Source organism: Thermothielavioides terrestris, chromosome 3, assembly GCF_000226115.1.
Source record: "Thermothielavioides terrestris NRRL 8126 chromosome 3, complete sequence".
NCBI lineage: Eukaryota > Fungi > Ascomycota > Sordariomycetes > Sordariales > Chaetomiaceae > Thermothielavioides > Thermothielavioides terrestris.
Window position 1 is genome coordinate 3,026,665 of NC_016459.1, and position 16,263 is coordinate 3,042,927.

The 16,263-nt window shown below is 58.5% G+C and overlaps 5 protein-coding genes across 5 annotated transcripts; 2 read left to right on the forward strand and 3 right to left on the reverse strand.

The window, feature by feature from the left end:
- Positions 1-230: 230 nt before the first annotated feature.
- Positions 231-978, forward strand: THITE_2170684 (uncharacterized protein; the record flags this gene model as incomplete). Its single annotated transcript, XM_003654401.1, has 1 exon — positions 231-978. A coding segment is annotated over exon 1 (375 nt), but the record flags the coding sequence as incomplete, so codon positions are not given.
- A 195-nt stretch (positions 979-1,173) lies between these two features.
- On the reverse strand, positions 1,174-4,543 carry THITE_2096172 (uncharacterized protein). The gene is made up of 7 exons (XM_003654402.1): positions 4,252-4,543; positions 3,522-4,121; positions 2,921-3,463; positions 2,726-2,864; positions 2,594-2,673; positions 2,467-2,540; positions 1,174-2,413 (listed from the first exon to the last, which is right to left on the reverse strand). Exons 1-7 carry the CDS (start codon positions 4,494-4,496, stop codon positions 1,665-1,667), a joined length of 2,430 nt encoding a protein of 809 aa, XP_003654450.1. The 5' UTR covers positions 4,497-4,543; the 3' UTR covers positions 1,174-1,664.
- Positions 4,544-5,887: 1,344 nt separating this feature from the next.
- THITE_2117497 (uncharacterized protein) lies at positions 5,888-10,273 on the forward strand. The gene is made up of 4 exons (XM_003654403.1): positions 5,888-6,546; positions 6,604-6,772; positions 6,837-9,229; positions 9,292-10,273. Exons 1-4 carry the CDS (start codon positions 6,103-6,105, stop codon positions 9,979-9,981), a joined length of 3,696 nt encoding a protein of 1,231 aa, XP_003654451.1. The 5' UTR covers positions 5,888-6,102; the 3' UTR covers positions 9,982-10,273.
- A 549-nt stretch (positions 10,274-10,822) lies between these two features.
- THITE_2117501 (uncharacterized protein) lies at positions 10,823-12,896 on the reverse strand. The gene is made up of 4 exons (XM_003654404.1): positions 12,763-12,896; positions 12,154-12,629; positions 11,878-12,039; positions 10,823-11,735 (listed from the first exon to the last, which is right to left on the reverse strand). Exons 1-4 carry the CDS (start codon positions 12,781-12,783, stop codon positions 11,192-11,194), a joined length of 1,203 nt encoding a protein of 400 aa, XP_003654452.1. The 5' UTR covers positions 12,784-12,896; the 3' UTR covers positions 10,823-11,191.
- Positions 12,897-13,723: 827 nt separating this feature from the next.
- On the reverse strand, positions 13,724-14,169 carry THITE_117601 (uncharacterized protein; the record flags this gene model as incomplete). The annotated part of the gene is made up of 2 exons (XM_003654405.1): positions 13,724-13,783; positions 13,864-14,169. 2 exons carry the CDS (start codon positions 14,167-14,169, stop codon positions 13,724-13,726), a joined length of 366 nt encoding a protein of 121 aa, XP_003654453.1.
- Positions 14,170-16,263: the final 2,094 nt, after the last annotated feature.

The following is a 16,263-nucleotide window of genomic DNA, read 5'->3' on the forward strand; positions in this document are numbered from 1 at the left end:
TATTTGTTGGAGTCAACAATGGCGCAATCTATCTCCAACAGGGACCCGTATGTATGGCCGTGTAGCCCAGATGCCCCTCTGTGGCCCAAAGAGTGACCGACGGGTGTGCCTGACGATATCTGCTTGTCCCATCTCCATCGCTTGGCCGGAGCGGAGCAATGGCCGGGCAGAAGGGACCCAAGCAGCCGTTCTGGCTCGGGTGAGTACCCTGTCTAATCTGCTTTCCTTGTCAGTTTCCCTTTTCGGAGGCTGACCGTGAGGCGTTCGTGATGACCGGCCAACAGTGGGGCCGCGGCGTCCATGGCAGTGTGCTTCAGTAAGTCCATTCAACCCAATTGTCAACCAGGTCGCATGTGCTCCTTTTTAACAAACCTCCGTAGCCCATCCTCTAGATCTCACAAAATAGTATGGCCCACCCAGACCGCCTGACCACTTCATCAAGAACACCGACTGACGGCTGCTTTCCGCGTCCAGCCGGATGCAAGTCCTCCAGACAAGGGCGCCCATGCTCTCAACGCTCTACAAGTTTGCCACACGCGACGGTCAGTCCAACATAGACCGCCGGCGCTGTCCTCCTTTCCCGCTAACACTTGGCGACCCTGATGCAGGAATCCTCTCCCTTTGGTCCGGCCTCTCCGCCTCTGTGCTCCGACAGTCCACCTATTCGACCGCCCGCTTCGGCCTATACAGCGTCTTATCTCAGCAGCTGCAAAAAAGGTCGGGCGCATCCAAGCTGTCCACCACATCCACCATCGTCTGCGCCGGAGTGGCCGGCGGATTGGCGGGTATGGTCGGGAACCCGACTGAGGTGGGCAGCACCCCCTTGAGCCGATCAGCCGTCCGGCTGCGGAATGTAACCCTCGGCTGAACCACCACCCTGCGGGGGAGTGACAGGTCATCCTGGTGCGCATGTGCGCCGACGCCGCCAAGCCGAGCGCAGAACGCTTCCGCTACTCCGACGCCATCACCGGGTTGTACCGCATCGGCAAGGAAGAGGGGATCAAAGTGTTCGGAAGGGGTCTATCCGCGAACATTGTCAGAAGCGTGCTCATGAGTAAGAACGGGAGCCCCCGGGACCGGCAGCGCGGAATGAATGCTCACCATTGACGAAAAAAGATGTCTCTCAGATCGCACCGTAAGGACCTCCTGCACAGTGCACCAGCTACCGGACGCCAAGAACTGACATACAACATTAGATATGCTGCTGCGAAACGAGCCATCCTCTCGCGCACCCAGCTCCAGGACGACATCCGCACGCACGCGCTCGCGTCGCTTTTTGCCGGAACGGTGGCCACAACGGTCTGCGCGCCGGCTGACGTGCTCAAGAGCAGAATACAGAGCGCCGCCAAGGGTTCGAGCGTACGTCTCTTCATCCCGTAACAGAGCGTGGGCTAGTGGACGTCTGACTGGCCCCCAGGTAATGCAGGTCATCGGCGAAGGACTGAGAGTCGAAGGGCCTAAGTTTCTCATGAAAGGCTGGACGCCGGCTTGGTTGCGGCTGACGTAAGTGGCCTGAGAACTTCTTCTTCAAGGAAAGCTCCCCGCTGACTGGCGACAGACCGCACACCGTTCTGACATTCGTCTTCATGGAGAAGCTGCAGGAACTTGTGAATTTGACCGCCTCATCAGCAGCCCGCGCGACAGCTTGAGATTGAGTTCCGTGCTTAAGTCCCAAAGTCAGGGAGGTTAGACCAATTGAGCCAATCCAGAGCGGCAGCATCGTCCCAAGGATACATGCTCAGCGCCGGATCAAACTCGTTGTTGACCCGGCTGAGTGCCTCGACAATCTGGTCGTCCGACATGGACGAGAACTGGATCGGCTCCGACCAAAGCGGCTGTTCCATGAAGCCCGAGACTGGTGGACTGGGGTGGATGGCATCTGCCACGCCGAAGCTGGTGCGAGTGTGGTGACCCCGTGGATAAGCGGCCGCGGGATGGTGTTGTGAGAGCAGCTCGGTTTTGGCGATACCACGCGGTTGTGGGGCGTTCTCGGCCGTCGATGGTGCAGATGCCGCAACCTTCTTGACGATGTACTTGAGGTATTTGCCGTATAATGTCGACATACCGTTGCGATGCTCCGTGGTCGAGCCGACGCGCTCCAGCACCTCCGCGGTTTCTTCGATCAACGTGCGTACGCTGGGTGCTAGGTTCGAGTGGCCGGCGAACTGGCCGCTCAGTCGCAAAGCAAAGCAGGCCGCAAACGAAATCATGATTGCAGTGTTGTTGGGCATGCTTGAGAGCTGGCCTTCACCTTGGATTGCCGCTCGCATGACGTTTAGCGCCGATGACAAGCCAGCGGCACGGAAGAAGTGGCGCACTTCGGTAGGGGCCGTCGGGTGGTTGATGACTGTGCTGTAGATGGATAGGCGTGTGTGCGTGACCAGGATCTGGACGTAGGGCGGCAGCCGATGCTCTGAGAATCGTCAGTGCTGCAGAAACCCGCACAAGGCATGCTTCATGACTTACGGGGGCCACTGCCGATGGAAATGCCCCATTTGGCATGCCATTCGTCAAAGAACTTTTCCACAATCATTTGTATCCTGGGCTTTTTGTTAGCCGGGGCGGAAGTGGGCTTGGGCCTGAGACAACATACGACCGAGCGGCCATGGAACCGTCTATCCTGCCGTCTCTGGACTCATCGCAGAGGGATCTGATGGAGGCGAACAGCTCATCCTGCGATGGATTAGCGTCTGTTCATCGGCTCCCTTGTTGATCGATCACCTACAAGATCCCTTCGCAGAACGGCCATGGACACCAAATGACCGTCCATGCTGTCGGCAATATTCGAGAGGTGCCACTGGTCGCACCCCCGGAGGATAGGAGTGATAGGCACAGTGTAAGAGCGCCCTCTCGCTAAGCACATCCTAAGCAGTTCATGTTAGCCCGGCCCCCTCGACTCCTGGCGGATGAAGCTACTCACCCACGCTCCAATACAAACAAGGCAATCCAGCACCTCTCCCGTCTCCTGAGCAATCTCAACCCAAACTCCGAAGTTGGCTCGACATCGCCAAATCCATCCAGCGCCAGCGCCACCTTGGGATCGATACAATCCGCCCGCGCAATGCCCCCAAAGCTGCCGCCGCGGCCGCCGGGGCCTTCCCTGAGCGAAGAAATGGGCACCAAGATCTTGTGCAACGATAGATCCAGGGCCATGGTGGTGGCCATGGACACGTACCAGCAGGTTTCGTCGTCCGTGCTGTGGTTGCCCGGAAACATCCAGGGTACGTTGACCATGAAGGCAAGGACGATCTCGACGGAGCGGTAGCGGTCGAGGATGATGCGATTCACGAGTGTCTTGCAGTGGTTCGACAGGCGGCGCGAGAGAGCTGAGGCGGTGGGCATGAAGAGTGCCGCGGCGGCGGCGATGGAGGTGAAGAGGAAAGCGGAGCGGGAGCGGGTGAAAGAGGCTGTGTAGAGGGCCGGGTCGAGGCCCCAGCGGGTGTGGGCCAGGTTGTGGTGGAAGCTGTGGCATGTCAGTCGTCGTTGAGCTTGTGAGACACGTTGGCCGACGTAGCACTCACAAACTGAATAAGGTTTCGGCCTCTTCGAGCGTCAGAAGGCCGAGATTGATGGGATCTAGATCGGGGCCCGTGTCGAGGGTGAACTGGGTGAGTTTAAAGAACTTTTCTACCTCGGATATCTTCTCGCTCTGTCTGCTCTGACGGCTGTGTTGGTGAGACATAGCTTCCGCAGCCACGTGGCCGTTTGACTTGGGTGAGACATGCAAATCGGACGCTCGGGCGAGCAGCTGCAGGGGGTTCTCGGCATCGTCGACGGCCAAGCTCTCCTCGACAACATGTCCCTGGGAAGGCGTCGAGTCCTGCGGGATGCTGATGGCGTCCTGTTCCGAGGTTGAGCTCTCGCCGGCATCCGAGGAGGCATCGGGCAGGAGGATGTCGCTTTGCTTCGAAGGCCGGCGTGGCTGGGCGGTCCCGGTGCCGGTGCCGGTGCCGGTGCCGGTTCCGGATGGGTCATGGTTGGCGGCCGGCAGTGCTCCGTGGGGTCCCGGACCGAGAAGGGATTTGAGCTCCGAGACAATCTTGGCCGCCTCGACGCCAGATGCGGTGCGACGCAGAGCCTGCTCCACCTGATGCAACGCCTTCTCTAGCCCCGTGCGCTTGCTGCAATTGGATGTGAGCAAGCGTCCATGAGGCATCAAAGTGAAAAAGAAATAGATGACGAAAAGGAAAAGAAAAGAAAAAAGAAAGAAAGAAAAAGAAAGGAGAATTTCTGGATGCAAAATTGACTGACTTTTTGACGCCCTTGCGGCGGCCGACGTGGAAGTCGGGACGCACGCACTGCACGCCCAATTGGAGGCAGCGGTGGCAGCGGTCGTCGTTCTGGGCGCGGCCCTTCTCGCACTTGATCTTGGATCGGCGGCACACGAGACACGCAGCAGCTCGGCGACTGTTCTGATCCCGCGGCGAGCCACGAGCGGCGTCCGCCGCAGGCGCGGGAGGAGCGCTGTCCGACCGATCCATCGCATCGGCATCCATTTGCTCGCACCGTGGGTGCACCGCTGTGGCTTTCGGCCCTCAATCCCCGCCTTTTTTGTGTCGTGCGGTGCGTGTTGCGGGGAGCTTCGGCTCAGCCTCGAGCCGCTGGGGAGATGTCGGGGTAACTAGCCGCAGCGTGAGCGTGAGCGAAGGGCAACTAGCTCGTATCCCGGCCGATGGCGGCTGTCAGACGGCAGTTGACAGCTGGGTACACGGGCTGCCAGTTGCACGTTCAGTTGATCTCGATGTTAGTGGTTTGCGTCGGCGTCCTTCGCTGCTGGCCTGGAGCAAAAAAATAATCTGGAATGTTGGGTCTGTTATTAGTACCTTGCAGTAGCGATCAAGCGCATCGACGGCCTATCTCGGTCTGCCCAGTTGCCCCGGCCAAATCTCAACTCTTCGAGATTTTCATCGGGGTTTAGTGTAACGCTCGACACCGGCATCTTAGACTCCGTTAACGAACCCAAATCTCGGCGGGTTGCATTCCATACCGCCAGGTTCGCAGGCTGCCCGCCGCCCCAGGATTTAACCGCGCTCATTGTGAGCCTATCGGCTTCTCCCACACCATGGATATTTGGTTTTGCCTATCTGGTACCAAAGCTTGGTATCTTCGGCCAGAGGGCGAGAGAGTTGCATCTCAACCCCTTTCCCTCGGGATTTGCTCCGCGACATATTGATCCTTCCGTTGTGCTCCAGGAACTCAAGAACACCACTCGAGAGTCAGGCCAACAGGACATCGTTAGAAGTTACGGAATATCTTCCTCGCCCTCTATGTATGACAACTCGCGGCCATTCGTGCGGATGGCTGGGATGGGTACGGTACACGCCCCGCAGATTCTTAGCGTTCGGATCCCCACATCCGTGATGGGCGATTGCCAAATTTTTGGGCCTTCAGGGGGCCGAACAAACATCCCCCTCCCTTGATGCGTCGCTGTCGCCCTCGAGCATTCTCGGCGGGTCGAAATTGTTCTCGAGCGCCATTGAAGAGTTGCAACCTGCTACTAGTTGGCCTGCCTAGGGGGTTCCCAGATGCTGTGAGTTCCGTCGGGTTGACTTGGCTAAAGGTTCCAAGGTTGGTACTGTCGAATTGGGCCGTGTAGGCGGGAAACCAGACTGTGTTCCGTTCCTTGTCTTATCGTTAACTACCGGGCATGCAGGCTCTCGATACCTCCAGTTACATAGGGGCATACCATAGCGCGCCATCAGTGTTTGCAACCTGGCCATTAAATGATCTCTATTACTGCTACTATTTTTCTAGGGAAAAAAGGATGGAGTTCACGTCGTGCACTTTGATGCCGCACCGATTAAGTGACTCCTCTCTCAGCTTGGTCGCCGAGGATGGGGCCCAATCAGCAGGTGCTGTGGGACGCCCTTTAGTGTGGAGGGTGGGGCAGATCCCAGCAGCTCGGTGCCGGCCCCAGCAGTCCAGACGCGCTTGCAAGCGCATCGCGTTTCTTCGCGTTCACCTCAAGCGGCCCGGGCTGCACGGCACACGATTACGACCTTGCGTCCCCCGCAATCACCTTTAGCTTGTGCCGTTGTCTTAGATTGGGCCTCCGTATCCCCTCAGCCGTCTCGGGGTAGCAAAAGCTGTCGTCGCGGCAAGATGGGAGAGAACTCGGCCACCGCGATCCGCACTCCTGCGAAAACGCCGTCCACGGCAAAGAAGGCGCCCTCGACCGGCAAGCAGCAGAGCATCCTCGGCTTCTTCTCTAGGACAGGTGCAGCTAGCTCTGTCGCAGGAGCAACTCCATCGCCATCTGCCAGGTCTGCATCCACGACCACCACCAAGAGGGACGCGTCGCCGCAATGCTTGAAAGAGACGACGACCAAGTCCAACTCGATGCTCGTGTCGAGGCGCACCGCCACCGCCACGCCCGTCCCCAGCAGCGACGCGCTTGAACCCTCAAGCTCCCAGGAAAACAGAGACGCGAGCACCACCAAGGTGGCTAGCCTTACCCGTCTCTCTCCCGCCGCTACTCCTGCTAAGATCGTGAAGAAACAGCCCGTCAGCGCAAAGCCCAGCCTTCACAGCAGTCCATCTCGGAAAGTGCGTTCCCGCTTTTGAGTCGGCGCAATGCCTCCGGTTTCTGACTTGTTCCTGTAGGCCAAAAAGGTCGTTAACTACGCCGAGTCCTCTGACGAAGATGACGACGCCATTTTTGCTGCGCTGAAGCCCAGGAGATCCCGACAACGCCGTTCGCGTGCCGCAGTCTCAGACGAGGAGGACGAGGACACATACCAGGATGAGGCCGACAACGCTGAAGACGATGACGGTATGTCTGCTTACCGCACCTGGACGCAGGCTTAATCTGACAAATCCGCAAGATGACCTGGCAGATTTTGTGGTCTCTGACGATTCCGATGCGCCCTCCAAGTCGAAGAAGAGGAAGCGCCCGCCGTCCAGGCCTACAGCCCCACGCAAGAAGTCCAACCTTTCGTCCTCTCCCGGCCCCGATTTACCCGTTCCAGCGGACGACGATGAAATCATGGAGGACATCCCACCGTCGACGTCCACTGCCCAGAAATGGAAGTATGACCCAGACAATGTGCATCCCAGCGGCCCTACATCACGCGTTCCTCCTCCCGCACAGAAGTCCACTGGCCCGAAACCGAAACCCAAGCCACACAGTAAGGAGCCGGAAGAACGGTACCCCTGGCTGGCCAACATCCTAGACGGCAACAAGAACCCTCCTGGCCACCCGGACTTTGACCCAACGTCAATCTACATTCCTCCATCAGCCGAAAGGGGCTTTTCGGCATTCGAGAAGCAGTACTGGGACATCAAGAAGAACCTCTGGGATACAATCGTCTTCTTCAAGAAGGGCAAGTTCTATGAGCTCTACGAGAACGACGCCACCATCGGACACCAGCTGTTTGACCTGAAGCTTACCGACCGCGTCAACATGCGCATGGTTGGCGTCCCCGAGAGCTCTCTGGACATGTGGGTGAACCAGTTCGTCGCCAAAGGCTTCAAGGTCGCGCGTGTCGATCAGATGGAGTCTGCCCTAGGCAAGGAGATGCGCGAACGCGAGAGCAACGACAAGAAGGCCGAGAAGATTATCCGAAGAGAGCTTACATGCATCCTGACCGGCGGCACGCTTGTGGACGGCGCCATGCTGCAGGATGACATGGCCACGTACTGCGCGGCCATCAAAGAGTCCGTGGTAGATGAGAAGCCTGCTTTCGGCATTGCCTTTGTTGATGCTGCCACTGGCCAGTTTTTCCTTTCCGAGTTTGAGGACGATGTGGACCTAACAAAGTTCGAAACCTTCGTCGCTCAGACATCTCCACGGGAACTGGTTTTGGAGAAGTCCCGCTTATCATCGAAGGCTTTGCGCATCCTGAAAAACAACACCGGACCAACCACCATCTGGAACTACCTGAAGCCCGGAACGGAGTTCTGGGACGCTGATCTTGCGAGGCGCGAGCTGGATTGCAGCGGCTATTTCACATCGGAGGAAGGCCAGGAGGTCGTTTGGCCGAAGAAGCTCGGTGAGGCGAGGGAGAAAGACCTGGCCATGTCGGCCCTCGGGGGCCTGACTCACTACCTCCGAATCCTGAAGCTCGACCAGAGCCTGTTGTCTCAAGGGAACTTCGAATCGTACAACCCCATTCACCGCAACGGGACTCTTATCCTGGACGGCCAAAGCCTCATCAATCTGGAGGTTTTCGCCAACACAGTCAACGGCGGCCCCGAAGGCACTTTGTTCAGTCTCCTCAACAGGTGCATCACTCCGTTCGGAAAGCGCCTTTTCCGCCAGTGGGTGTGCCATCCGCTGTGCAACATCCAGAAGATCAACGAGAGGCTCGACGCCGTCGACATGTTGATCGCAGACCGCAGCATCCTGCAGCAGTTTTCGTCCCAGATGGCCAAGATGCCCGACCTGGAGAGGCTCATCTCGCGCATCCATGCCGGTGCCTGCAGGCCCGAAGACTTTGTCCGAGTCTTGGAAGGGTTCGAGCAGATCGATTACACCATGGCGCTCCTCGGTGCGTTTGGCGGCGGCAACGGCCTCGTCGATAGGCTCATCGCGTCCATGCCTAATCTGAAGGAGCCGTTGGGTTACTGGGAGACCGCCTTCGACAGGAGGAAGGCTCGGGACAGCAAGCTGCTCATCCCGGAGAGAGGCGTCGAGGAAGACTTTGACAGAAGCCAAGACGAGCTGGCGCGTATCAAGGACGAACTCCACGCGCTACTAGAGCGGCAAAAGACCGCCCTAAAGTGCAAGACGTTGAAGTTCACGGACGTCGGCAAAGAGATCTACCAGATTGAGGTACCCAAATCCGTCAAAGTGCCTGCGAGCTGGCGTCAAATGTCTGCCACCTCCGCCGTCAAGCGATATTACTTCAGAGAGCTGGAGGATCTCGTCCGGGAGCTCCAGGAGGCCGAGGAGACGCACTCGCAGATCGTGAAGGAGGTCGCTTCCCGGTTCTTCAGGCGGTTTGACATGGACTACGAAGTCTGGCTGCAGGCTATCCGCATCATCGCTCAGCTGGACTGTCTGATCAGCTTAGCCAAGTCCTCGTCCGCACTCGGCATGCCCAGCTGCCGCCCGGTGTTCGTGGACGACGAACGGAGCGTGGTGGAGTTCAAGGAGCTCCGCCACCCCTGCATGGCAAACACCGTGGCCGACTTTATCCCCAACGACATCAAGCTCGGCGGCGACGAGGCCAAGATCAACCTGCTGACGGGCGCCAACGCAGCCGGCAAGTCTACCATCCTCCGCATGGTGAGTCCCGTTCACATTGCCCCCACCAGTTCCTACCCCAGCCACTAACCTGCCTACCACAGTCCTGCATCGCCGTCATCATGGCCCAAATCGGCTGCCACGTGCCGGCCGCATCGGCGCGGCTCACCCCGATCGACCGCATCATGTCGCGCCTGGGCGCCAACGACAACATCTTCGCGGCGCAGAGCACCTTCTTCGTCGAGCTGTCCGAGACGAAGAAGATCCTGGCCGAGGCGACGCCGCGCTCGCTCGTCATCCTGGACGAGCTCGGCCGGGGCACGTCGTCGTACGACGGCGTGGCCGTGGCCCAGGCCGTCCTGCACCACGTCGCCTCGCACATCGGCTGCGTCGGCTTCTTCGCCACGCACTACCACAGCCTGGCCGCCGAGTTCGCGCACCACCCGGAGGTGCGCGCGCGCCGCATGCAGATCCGCGTCGACGAGCGCGAGCGCCGCGTCACCTTCCTCTACCGCCTCGAGGACGGCGTCGCCGAGGGCTCCTTCGGCATGCACTGCGCCGCCATGTGCGGCATCCCCCGCAGGGTCATCGACCGCGCCGAGGTCGCCGCCCGCGAGTGGGAGCACACCAGCCGCCTCAAGGAGAGCCTCGAGAGGGCCAAGATGGGCTGCTATCTCCCGCTGGGCGTGCTTAGTGATGTCGCGAGTTTGCTGAGGGGCGGGGACGGGAGAGAGGGTGGTGAGGTTGGGGAGCGCGGGGTGGAGGTTTTGCTGCGCGCTATCGAGGCGCTTTGACGAGGTGTGCTTGTGCTTGTGGTCGCTTTGCTCGGTTGGGTTAATAATGGCTTGTGTGGTTCGATGGTCGGCACACAAGCGCTTGGCTAAGCGGTACTGGGATCATCAAGGCGGTTGGCGCATGGCTTGTCGGAATCAGTGTGCTTTTCTAGAGAGCTCTCCTGTTTGCTGTAATATTTCGGTACTTGCGGGTTTTAGATACCTCCCTCTGTTGAGGGCTACTAATGCGATGGCTTTGTTTTGATATCAGGTCAGGAAGATTCTTGAGTGCGGGAGGGCGGCTTCTTCAAGGCACGTTGCCACCTGAAAGGAAGGCCAAGCTTGCCCTGGTTGTTCTCAACTCCCTCGCCCTGAAACGCAGCGCTTTCATCAGGCACGGGCTCTCGAAGCCAAGCGTCGCCACGGCGCCGCTAGATTTCGTGATGGACGCGGCGCCCAACACGCCCAAATCTCTGGTCGGAGTCTTGCCCAAACCTCCTCTTTGTTTTTGCCCCTGTTTGCTCCCGTCCCGTCATGGATCCCAGTTCACCCCACGATCACGACACGACATCCGCCCCCAAAATGTTTGGCCGTGCTGATCTTCCATGAATGTTCCTCATGCAGAACAGCGTCTAGTGCTGTTGAACGGCGTCCACACGGGATGCTGCTCATCCGACTGCAAGCCGAGGTAGTTCAGGATGGCGTCATCGCCCTAAAGTGAAGATAGACTTTTCCAGACACCGACGAGCTCAATACTGGTTACATGCTAGCATCACCGGGACAGATTGGAACATTGTGGAGACATATATAAGTTCGCCGACTCGCCGGGCTTTGCCCTTCAACTAGCTTCACCTCCGCAGGCCAACTTTGTTGTTCGTTGCGTCGTTCATTTGGCTACTGCCCGACATCTCACACTGTTTTGCTTTACGCTGGCGGCTTCACCGTGTGCGTGTCTGGCCCAGTCCACGCTATGCTTGGAGCTCCGGTGCCCACGACAACGGCGTCGGCGAGCGGGCCTCACAGAATCCAGCACCAAGCACAGCCTCCGAGCGGAGCGAGACGTCAAATACACCTCGTGGGCGCTTCGCTGTGCCCAGCTTGTTGGCTCTTGTTATTTAATTACATGACAAAACGCAGCAGCCGTCCGAAAAGGAGAGCTGTTTTTCATCCGTAGAGTAAGCTTGGGAGTTGAGGGTGGTTATCTACTCCTGAGTCCCGCTAACCTGGTTCGTCAAGGGACAATGCCGGGGCCCATGACCTTCAGCTGCGCGATGATGTTGCTCGGGTTCTTATCCCCAGCCTGCCACTGCAAGAACGGGGTCCAGTCCAGAACCAAGTCGCGCAGCACATTGAGCGGGAACGCGACGTGGTGGAACAGCCGGCCAAAGAAGTAGGCCTGGTTGACCTGTTGCGTCGTATGGGCGCGCTGGCACGCCTCGTACTCCTCAAACGCCCGGGCGACGGCTGCCGCGTCGTCCAGGTCGACCTTGTGAAAGCGCTGGCCGAGGAAGTAGCCATCGCAGATGGACATGCCGGCGCCGTACGCCGCGTAGGGCGAGGTCGCGTGGGCGGCGTCGCCCGCCAGCGTGATCCTGCCTTTGGACCACCTCGGCAGCGGGATCCTGTCTCGGATCGGCCAGCGGTGCATGTTGGACTCGGGCGTTGCCCTGACGAGGTCCGCGAGCGGCCCCTGGAATCCGCGCGCCAGCTCGAGGGCGTGTTCGTGAAGCTTTGCGGGGGCGTCGTTGGCGTCGGGCCAGGCTTCGACGAACCACCTGCCCAACAATGCGAGTTAGTCCTTCCCTAATAATCATCGGGACATGTGGAGCAACTCGGGAGCAAAGGAACTGTCTCGGGAGCAACTAAGAGCTACCCGAAACCGTAATCGGCAGGAAAAAAAGCTCGGGTGTGACGGACCACTGGAACCCTTGCCTGCCGTTGCTGAGGATGCTCGAGTAAGTGCCTTGGACGTATCGGTTGTGCTTCAGGACGCATTTGCCCGCCTCCGCACCCGGCGGCCGCTCGAAGGTGAATCCGCCGATGATGTGCAGGTCGTGATTCCGCTTCGGCGCGTCGCCCCTGTCCAACAACGTGAGTTAGTTTGTCCCTGATCGGGACATCGGGAGCTCTCTCGGGAGCAACTAAGAGCTACCCGAAACCGTAACTGGCAAAAAAGAGCTCAGGTTTTCGTACCACAGGTGTGCCCGCACGAGCGAGTCAATGCCGTCGGCGCCGACGAGGATACCGGCGCGCACGACCCTCCCGTCGGCGAGCGTGATGCGGACATGGTCGGGGTGGTCTTCGATGGCCTGCACCCGGGAGTTGAACTCCATAACGCCGTCGGGTATGGCTTCCAGCATGCGCCTGTAGAGATCGGGCCGAAGAAGTCCGACAAAACCGCCGCGATACTTATCGGTGATCTCCCGGGGCATCTTCAAGTCGGCCCGCAGCCGGCCCGCGGCATTGCGAAAGGTTGAATGACAGGGCGCGCCGATGTCTTTGGTGTCCACACCCATACTCGCGAGCGCATGGATAGGCGGCGGCCAGAGGTTCAAGATGTTGCCGGCCGGCCTCGCGTGCCCGTAGCGCTCGTAGACCTTCACCTGAAACCCAGCCTTGAGGAAGGCGAGAGCGGTAGCCATCCCGGCGGGACCTCCGCCAACGACGGCCTGTTCAACCATGCGAGTTAGTTCTTCCCTAATCAGGACATCGGGAGCAACTCGGGAGCCAAGGAAGTGTCTCGGGAGCAACTAAGAGCTACCCGGAACCGTAATGGGCGAAAAGGAGCTCAGGTTGTCGTACCACGTCGATGTCCCGGCTCATTGTGGTTGGGTTCTAGAGTATTGGACTTGGTGGTATAAGCAGCGTTCGACGGACTATTAAGGTAGGTACTTAACGATGACGGTGCGCCCATGACGCCGCAACTCGGAATTCGTGACAACAATGGAGATATATGTATCCAGGGAAAGGCCAAAAGACAGAGATCCCGCGGGTGGCTACCGATCGGAAGCTTGGTGGAGGTCACCAGCCGGAGCCCGGGGCTAGCCTCCACCCGACCCGGAGTCAAGGGGCATCATGTGCGTCCTGCACAGAGGCTTTCATGACCGGGATGGGCCCCCATACAGGCATGGTATGCACAATATACTGGGGGTTCGCATCTCGGGCGTGAGGTGACCGTGCCCAGTTGGTCGGGTTTCCGACGTTCCGGGGCTGCGTTGTCCCCGCGATCCCCGCACCGCATCCCGGTCTGGGGTCTGGGCAACGGCCTGCCTCAAACGCAATCAGCGGGCTCAACTCAGACGTTTGTTTGTTGAGAGAGTCGAAAAGATACCAGGTAGACGGTGGCGCCTGGCATCGCTCTGGACAGAGATCGATCTGAAGCCTGAGATCCTGAGACCGGGGGTAGCACAGATGCTGCGCGGACACTGTTGAACTGGGGTATTTCTTTGCCTCAACTCAATCGAGGTGTCAGGGTCATCAACCTCCCAGATCAGACAGCGGTCGACGAGGTCAAAATACCCCCACTGGGTGAGGCTTGACGACTGTCGTGTCCAAGGGCATATGGTTCCCTGTCGTGCTCGACTAAGGTCTAGAAACCGTTGTCGAGAGGCCGCTTCTTGACGCCTGCGAGGCTTCCCGGTCCCGAGAGCGTGACATTTATGTTATTTTATCAAATGCATAAATTGATTATCCCGACTGAAACTGTCCGGTGCCGCATTCTACCGAGTAGTGGTTCGCTGCTAAGTTGCTACCTCTCGAGTTCTCAGCTCAACGCGCTGCTAGCCATGGAAGAACCAGCTAGCGCATCCCCTGCCGGCATCGCCTAATACATAGGTAGATGCATGTGCCGGTGCCCATACTAGCTGGATGATGGCAATTACGTCCCTCTCATCAACCAGAAACCCTCATCGCCTTGAAGTCCCTCTCGGCACCCTGCTGTCCCACTCCAACCGAGCTCCCGTGCGTCTTGATGCCATAGATGGCCGTTGTAACACTGAGCTTGTCCGCGTTCCTGGCGGCCGCGGCGCTGATGCTCGGCCCGCATTTTGGGTCTTGAGTTCCGCCGGCGCTGGTGGCCACACTGACGGTGATACGGGGAAGCTCTGGGTTGGCCAGCGTCGTTGTGTTGAAGGTGTCGGTGACGGTGACGATTGGGCCGCTGCTGGTAGCGGCGCCGGGGGAGGGTGAGGTTTGAGGGGTGGAAGACATTCTGGTGTTTGGAGGAGGGGGGGAAGGGTGAGGGGTGTGATGCCAACTCCAACCGGTGATTCAACTGCGTTGTTGAGCTGTTTTTGATGGTTGAGATGCTCTGGTGGGTTGCGCAGTCCGTATCCAGACAGTCACTGTTGGCTGAGAGTGCTGGTAGGAGCTCGCTGCCCGAGGCTCCCGGTTATATACCGACATGAATTAAGTTTTGAGGACATCTTGGTAGCAACTTGAGTCTTTGTGTCAAAGCGATGAACAATGGGGGGGGGGGGGGGGTACTTCGCCTACGGCCGATGGATTGAAACCGACCGTTTCATTACCTGCACAGCCGGGAAGCGTGAAAGGGATACCCCCCGGTCCTCAAATCCATCAAAGAGGCAGCTTTTTCAGGCATGATCTAAGTTACCATGCTACTGAGGCGGTGAGGCGAAGGGGAATTCGATTGTTGTACGCTTTAAAGATCCAGGCACAACCATTCTGTAGAAATTATCCTCATGGCCTTAAGTGCCTGGTGACACTACCTCGTGCGTTCTTCCAGGCTGGTGTCAAACAACCCCCCAAACGGGCCTTAAACTAGACGTCTCAGGTTGTCAAATTTCACGTGACGGCTGCTTGATGCCTCCAACGGCAATTGCCAAGGAGTTAGTAGACAGAGAGGAAGATAAATATTGACAGCAACGCCTATTGTTTAGCTAGCCAAATTTCCACCTCCGGATGGATGGGCAGTCTCAACAAGGACGGTGGATCAGTTGACGATGTGGCTTGCGACAGTGCCAAAGCGGGTAACGTACCCGGCGGAGCGAACACAGCGTTGCTCCATATCCGTATCAGCGGTTCCTTCCATCAGCTGAGACTCAGATCTTCGGGGACATTTTCACTTCGGCCTCCTCCAAGCACCGAAAGCGGAACCTCGGAGCTCGCTTCGCATTCTTGCCTTCACCCGCTTCTGCTCCCAGCAGAAGCCATGGAATAAGAACTCGGAACTCTACGGCTATGCAACAAAGAACACTCAATCACCTGGCCTCCACCCGCCAGCCGCCGAAGCTGGAGAAAGTTGAAGAGAAGAAGTGGCCTCAACAACGGAGAACGCCACGCAACAACCCATCCTACCACCCACCACGTGCGCCTGGGTGCGTCGGCGGCGCGGCCCGACGCGCAGCGCCCTCGAGCTGCGCAGCGAGCTCGCGCCGCTGCCAGCACCGCCTCCAACCGACTCGGCCTCTTCCGACATGTTGATCCGCGTGTCGCACGTGCCGCTGCAGTTCAGCAGCGAGCTGATGGTGCGGCTGTTGCCGAAGGGTCGTGGTCAAGGTGCGCAGTGACTAGGCGGGGGCAGCGTGTGGCATCGTTGAGGAGAGTGTGTTGGTTCCCGGACAAATACCATATGTTAAATATACTGGGCAACCTGTTATGCCCGTTGAGAATTTGATACCCAGCCAGATACCCATCACTAGTTTAGGTTTGTCGATTGACTAGCATTGTTTCCAGAGGGCTTAGGAGCGCTCGCGGACGTTGCAACTCACCCTGTGCCTATCGCTGACAGGTAGAAGCGGGCTTCTCGCCGAACCATTTCGAGGACCTCCTTCGATGCTTTCAGGTGAATCCCGGGCGGGCACGCCGAGCAGAACCGCGCATGGGGCCTGGGAAGCAGATTTGAGAAACGCTTTGTGCCCACCATAGTCTCATCCAAACGTTGAAATATACTAGAAAGCCAGAGGAGAGCTGTCGTGTTACTGCAAGCTGGAGCGGATTCACCACATTCACGACGGCTAGCGGCGTTACGTCGTACCGCCGAGCATCGTACAGCCGAGCAAGCGAATGCTCCTGGCGCACAAGTTTTAACTGCCTCATCGGGATCACAACATCGCAATGTCCGGATTGGTTCGCCGCCTGCCGTATGTGGAGAAGTGCTATCCATCGCGAACCTTGGTGAAAGCTTATCCCACCTTGCTTGTTGGACCTCGACGAGCTCCTCTTGGTTCGTGGACCGCATGTGGGACACAAAGTTACCGCGCTCTGAGTACAGAAAACATACAATCAATGAGCACTCCTGTGTTAGCAAAGGCGCCTGGAGACATGGGGCACGTTATTCGGAAT

Excerpts from the sequence above, each read along its gene's own strand:
- THITE_2096172 (XM_003654402.1), bottom strand. The coding sequence starts at position 4,496 with ATGGATGCCGATGCGATGGATCGGTCGGACAGCGCTCCTCCCGCGCCT. Across the intron at positions 4,122-4,251 it reads CGCCGCAAGGGCGTCAAAAA|CAAGCGCACGGGGCTAGAGA; the intron begins GTCAGTCAATTT and ends ATCCAATTGCAG. Across the intron at positions 3,464-3,521 it reads GCCGAAACCTTATTCAGTTT|CTTCCACCACAACCTGGCCC; the intron begins GTGAGTGCTACG and ends GACATGCCACAG.
- THITE_2117497 (XM_003654403.1), top strand. The coding sequence starts at position 6,103 with ATGGGAGAGAACTCGGCCACCGCGATCCGCACTCCTGCGAAAACGCCG. Across the intron at positions 6,773-6,836 it reads CAACGCTGAAGACGATGACG|ATTTTGTGGTCTCTGACGAT; the intron begins GTATGTCTGCTT and ends ATGACCTGGCAG. Across the intron at positions 9,230-9,291 it reads AGTCTACCATCCTCCGCATG|TCCTGCATCGCCGTCATCAT; the intron begins GTGAGTCCCGTT and ends TGCCTACCACAG.
- THITE_2117501 (XM_003654404.1), bottom strand. The coding sequence starts at position 12,783 with ATGAGCCGGGACATCGACGTG. Across the intron at positions 12,630-12,762 it reads TGAGCCGGGACATCGACGTG|GCCGTCGTTGGCGGAGGTCC; the intron begins GTACGACAACCT and ends ATGGTTGAACAG. Across the intron at positions 12,040-12,153 it reads CTCGTGCGGGCACACCTGTG|GGGCGACGCGCCGAAGCGGA; the intron begins GTACGAAAACCT and ends GTTGTTGGACAG.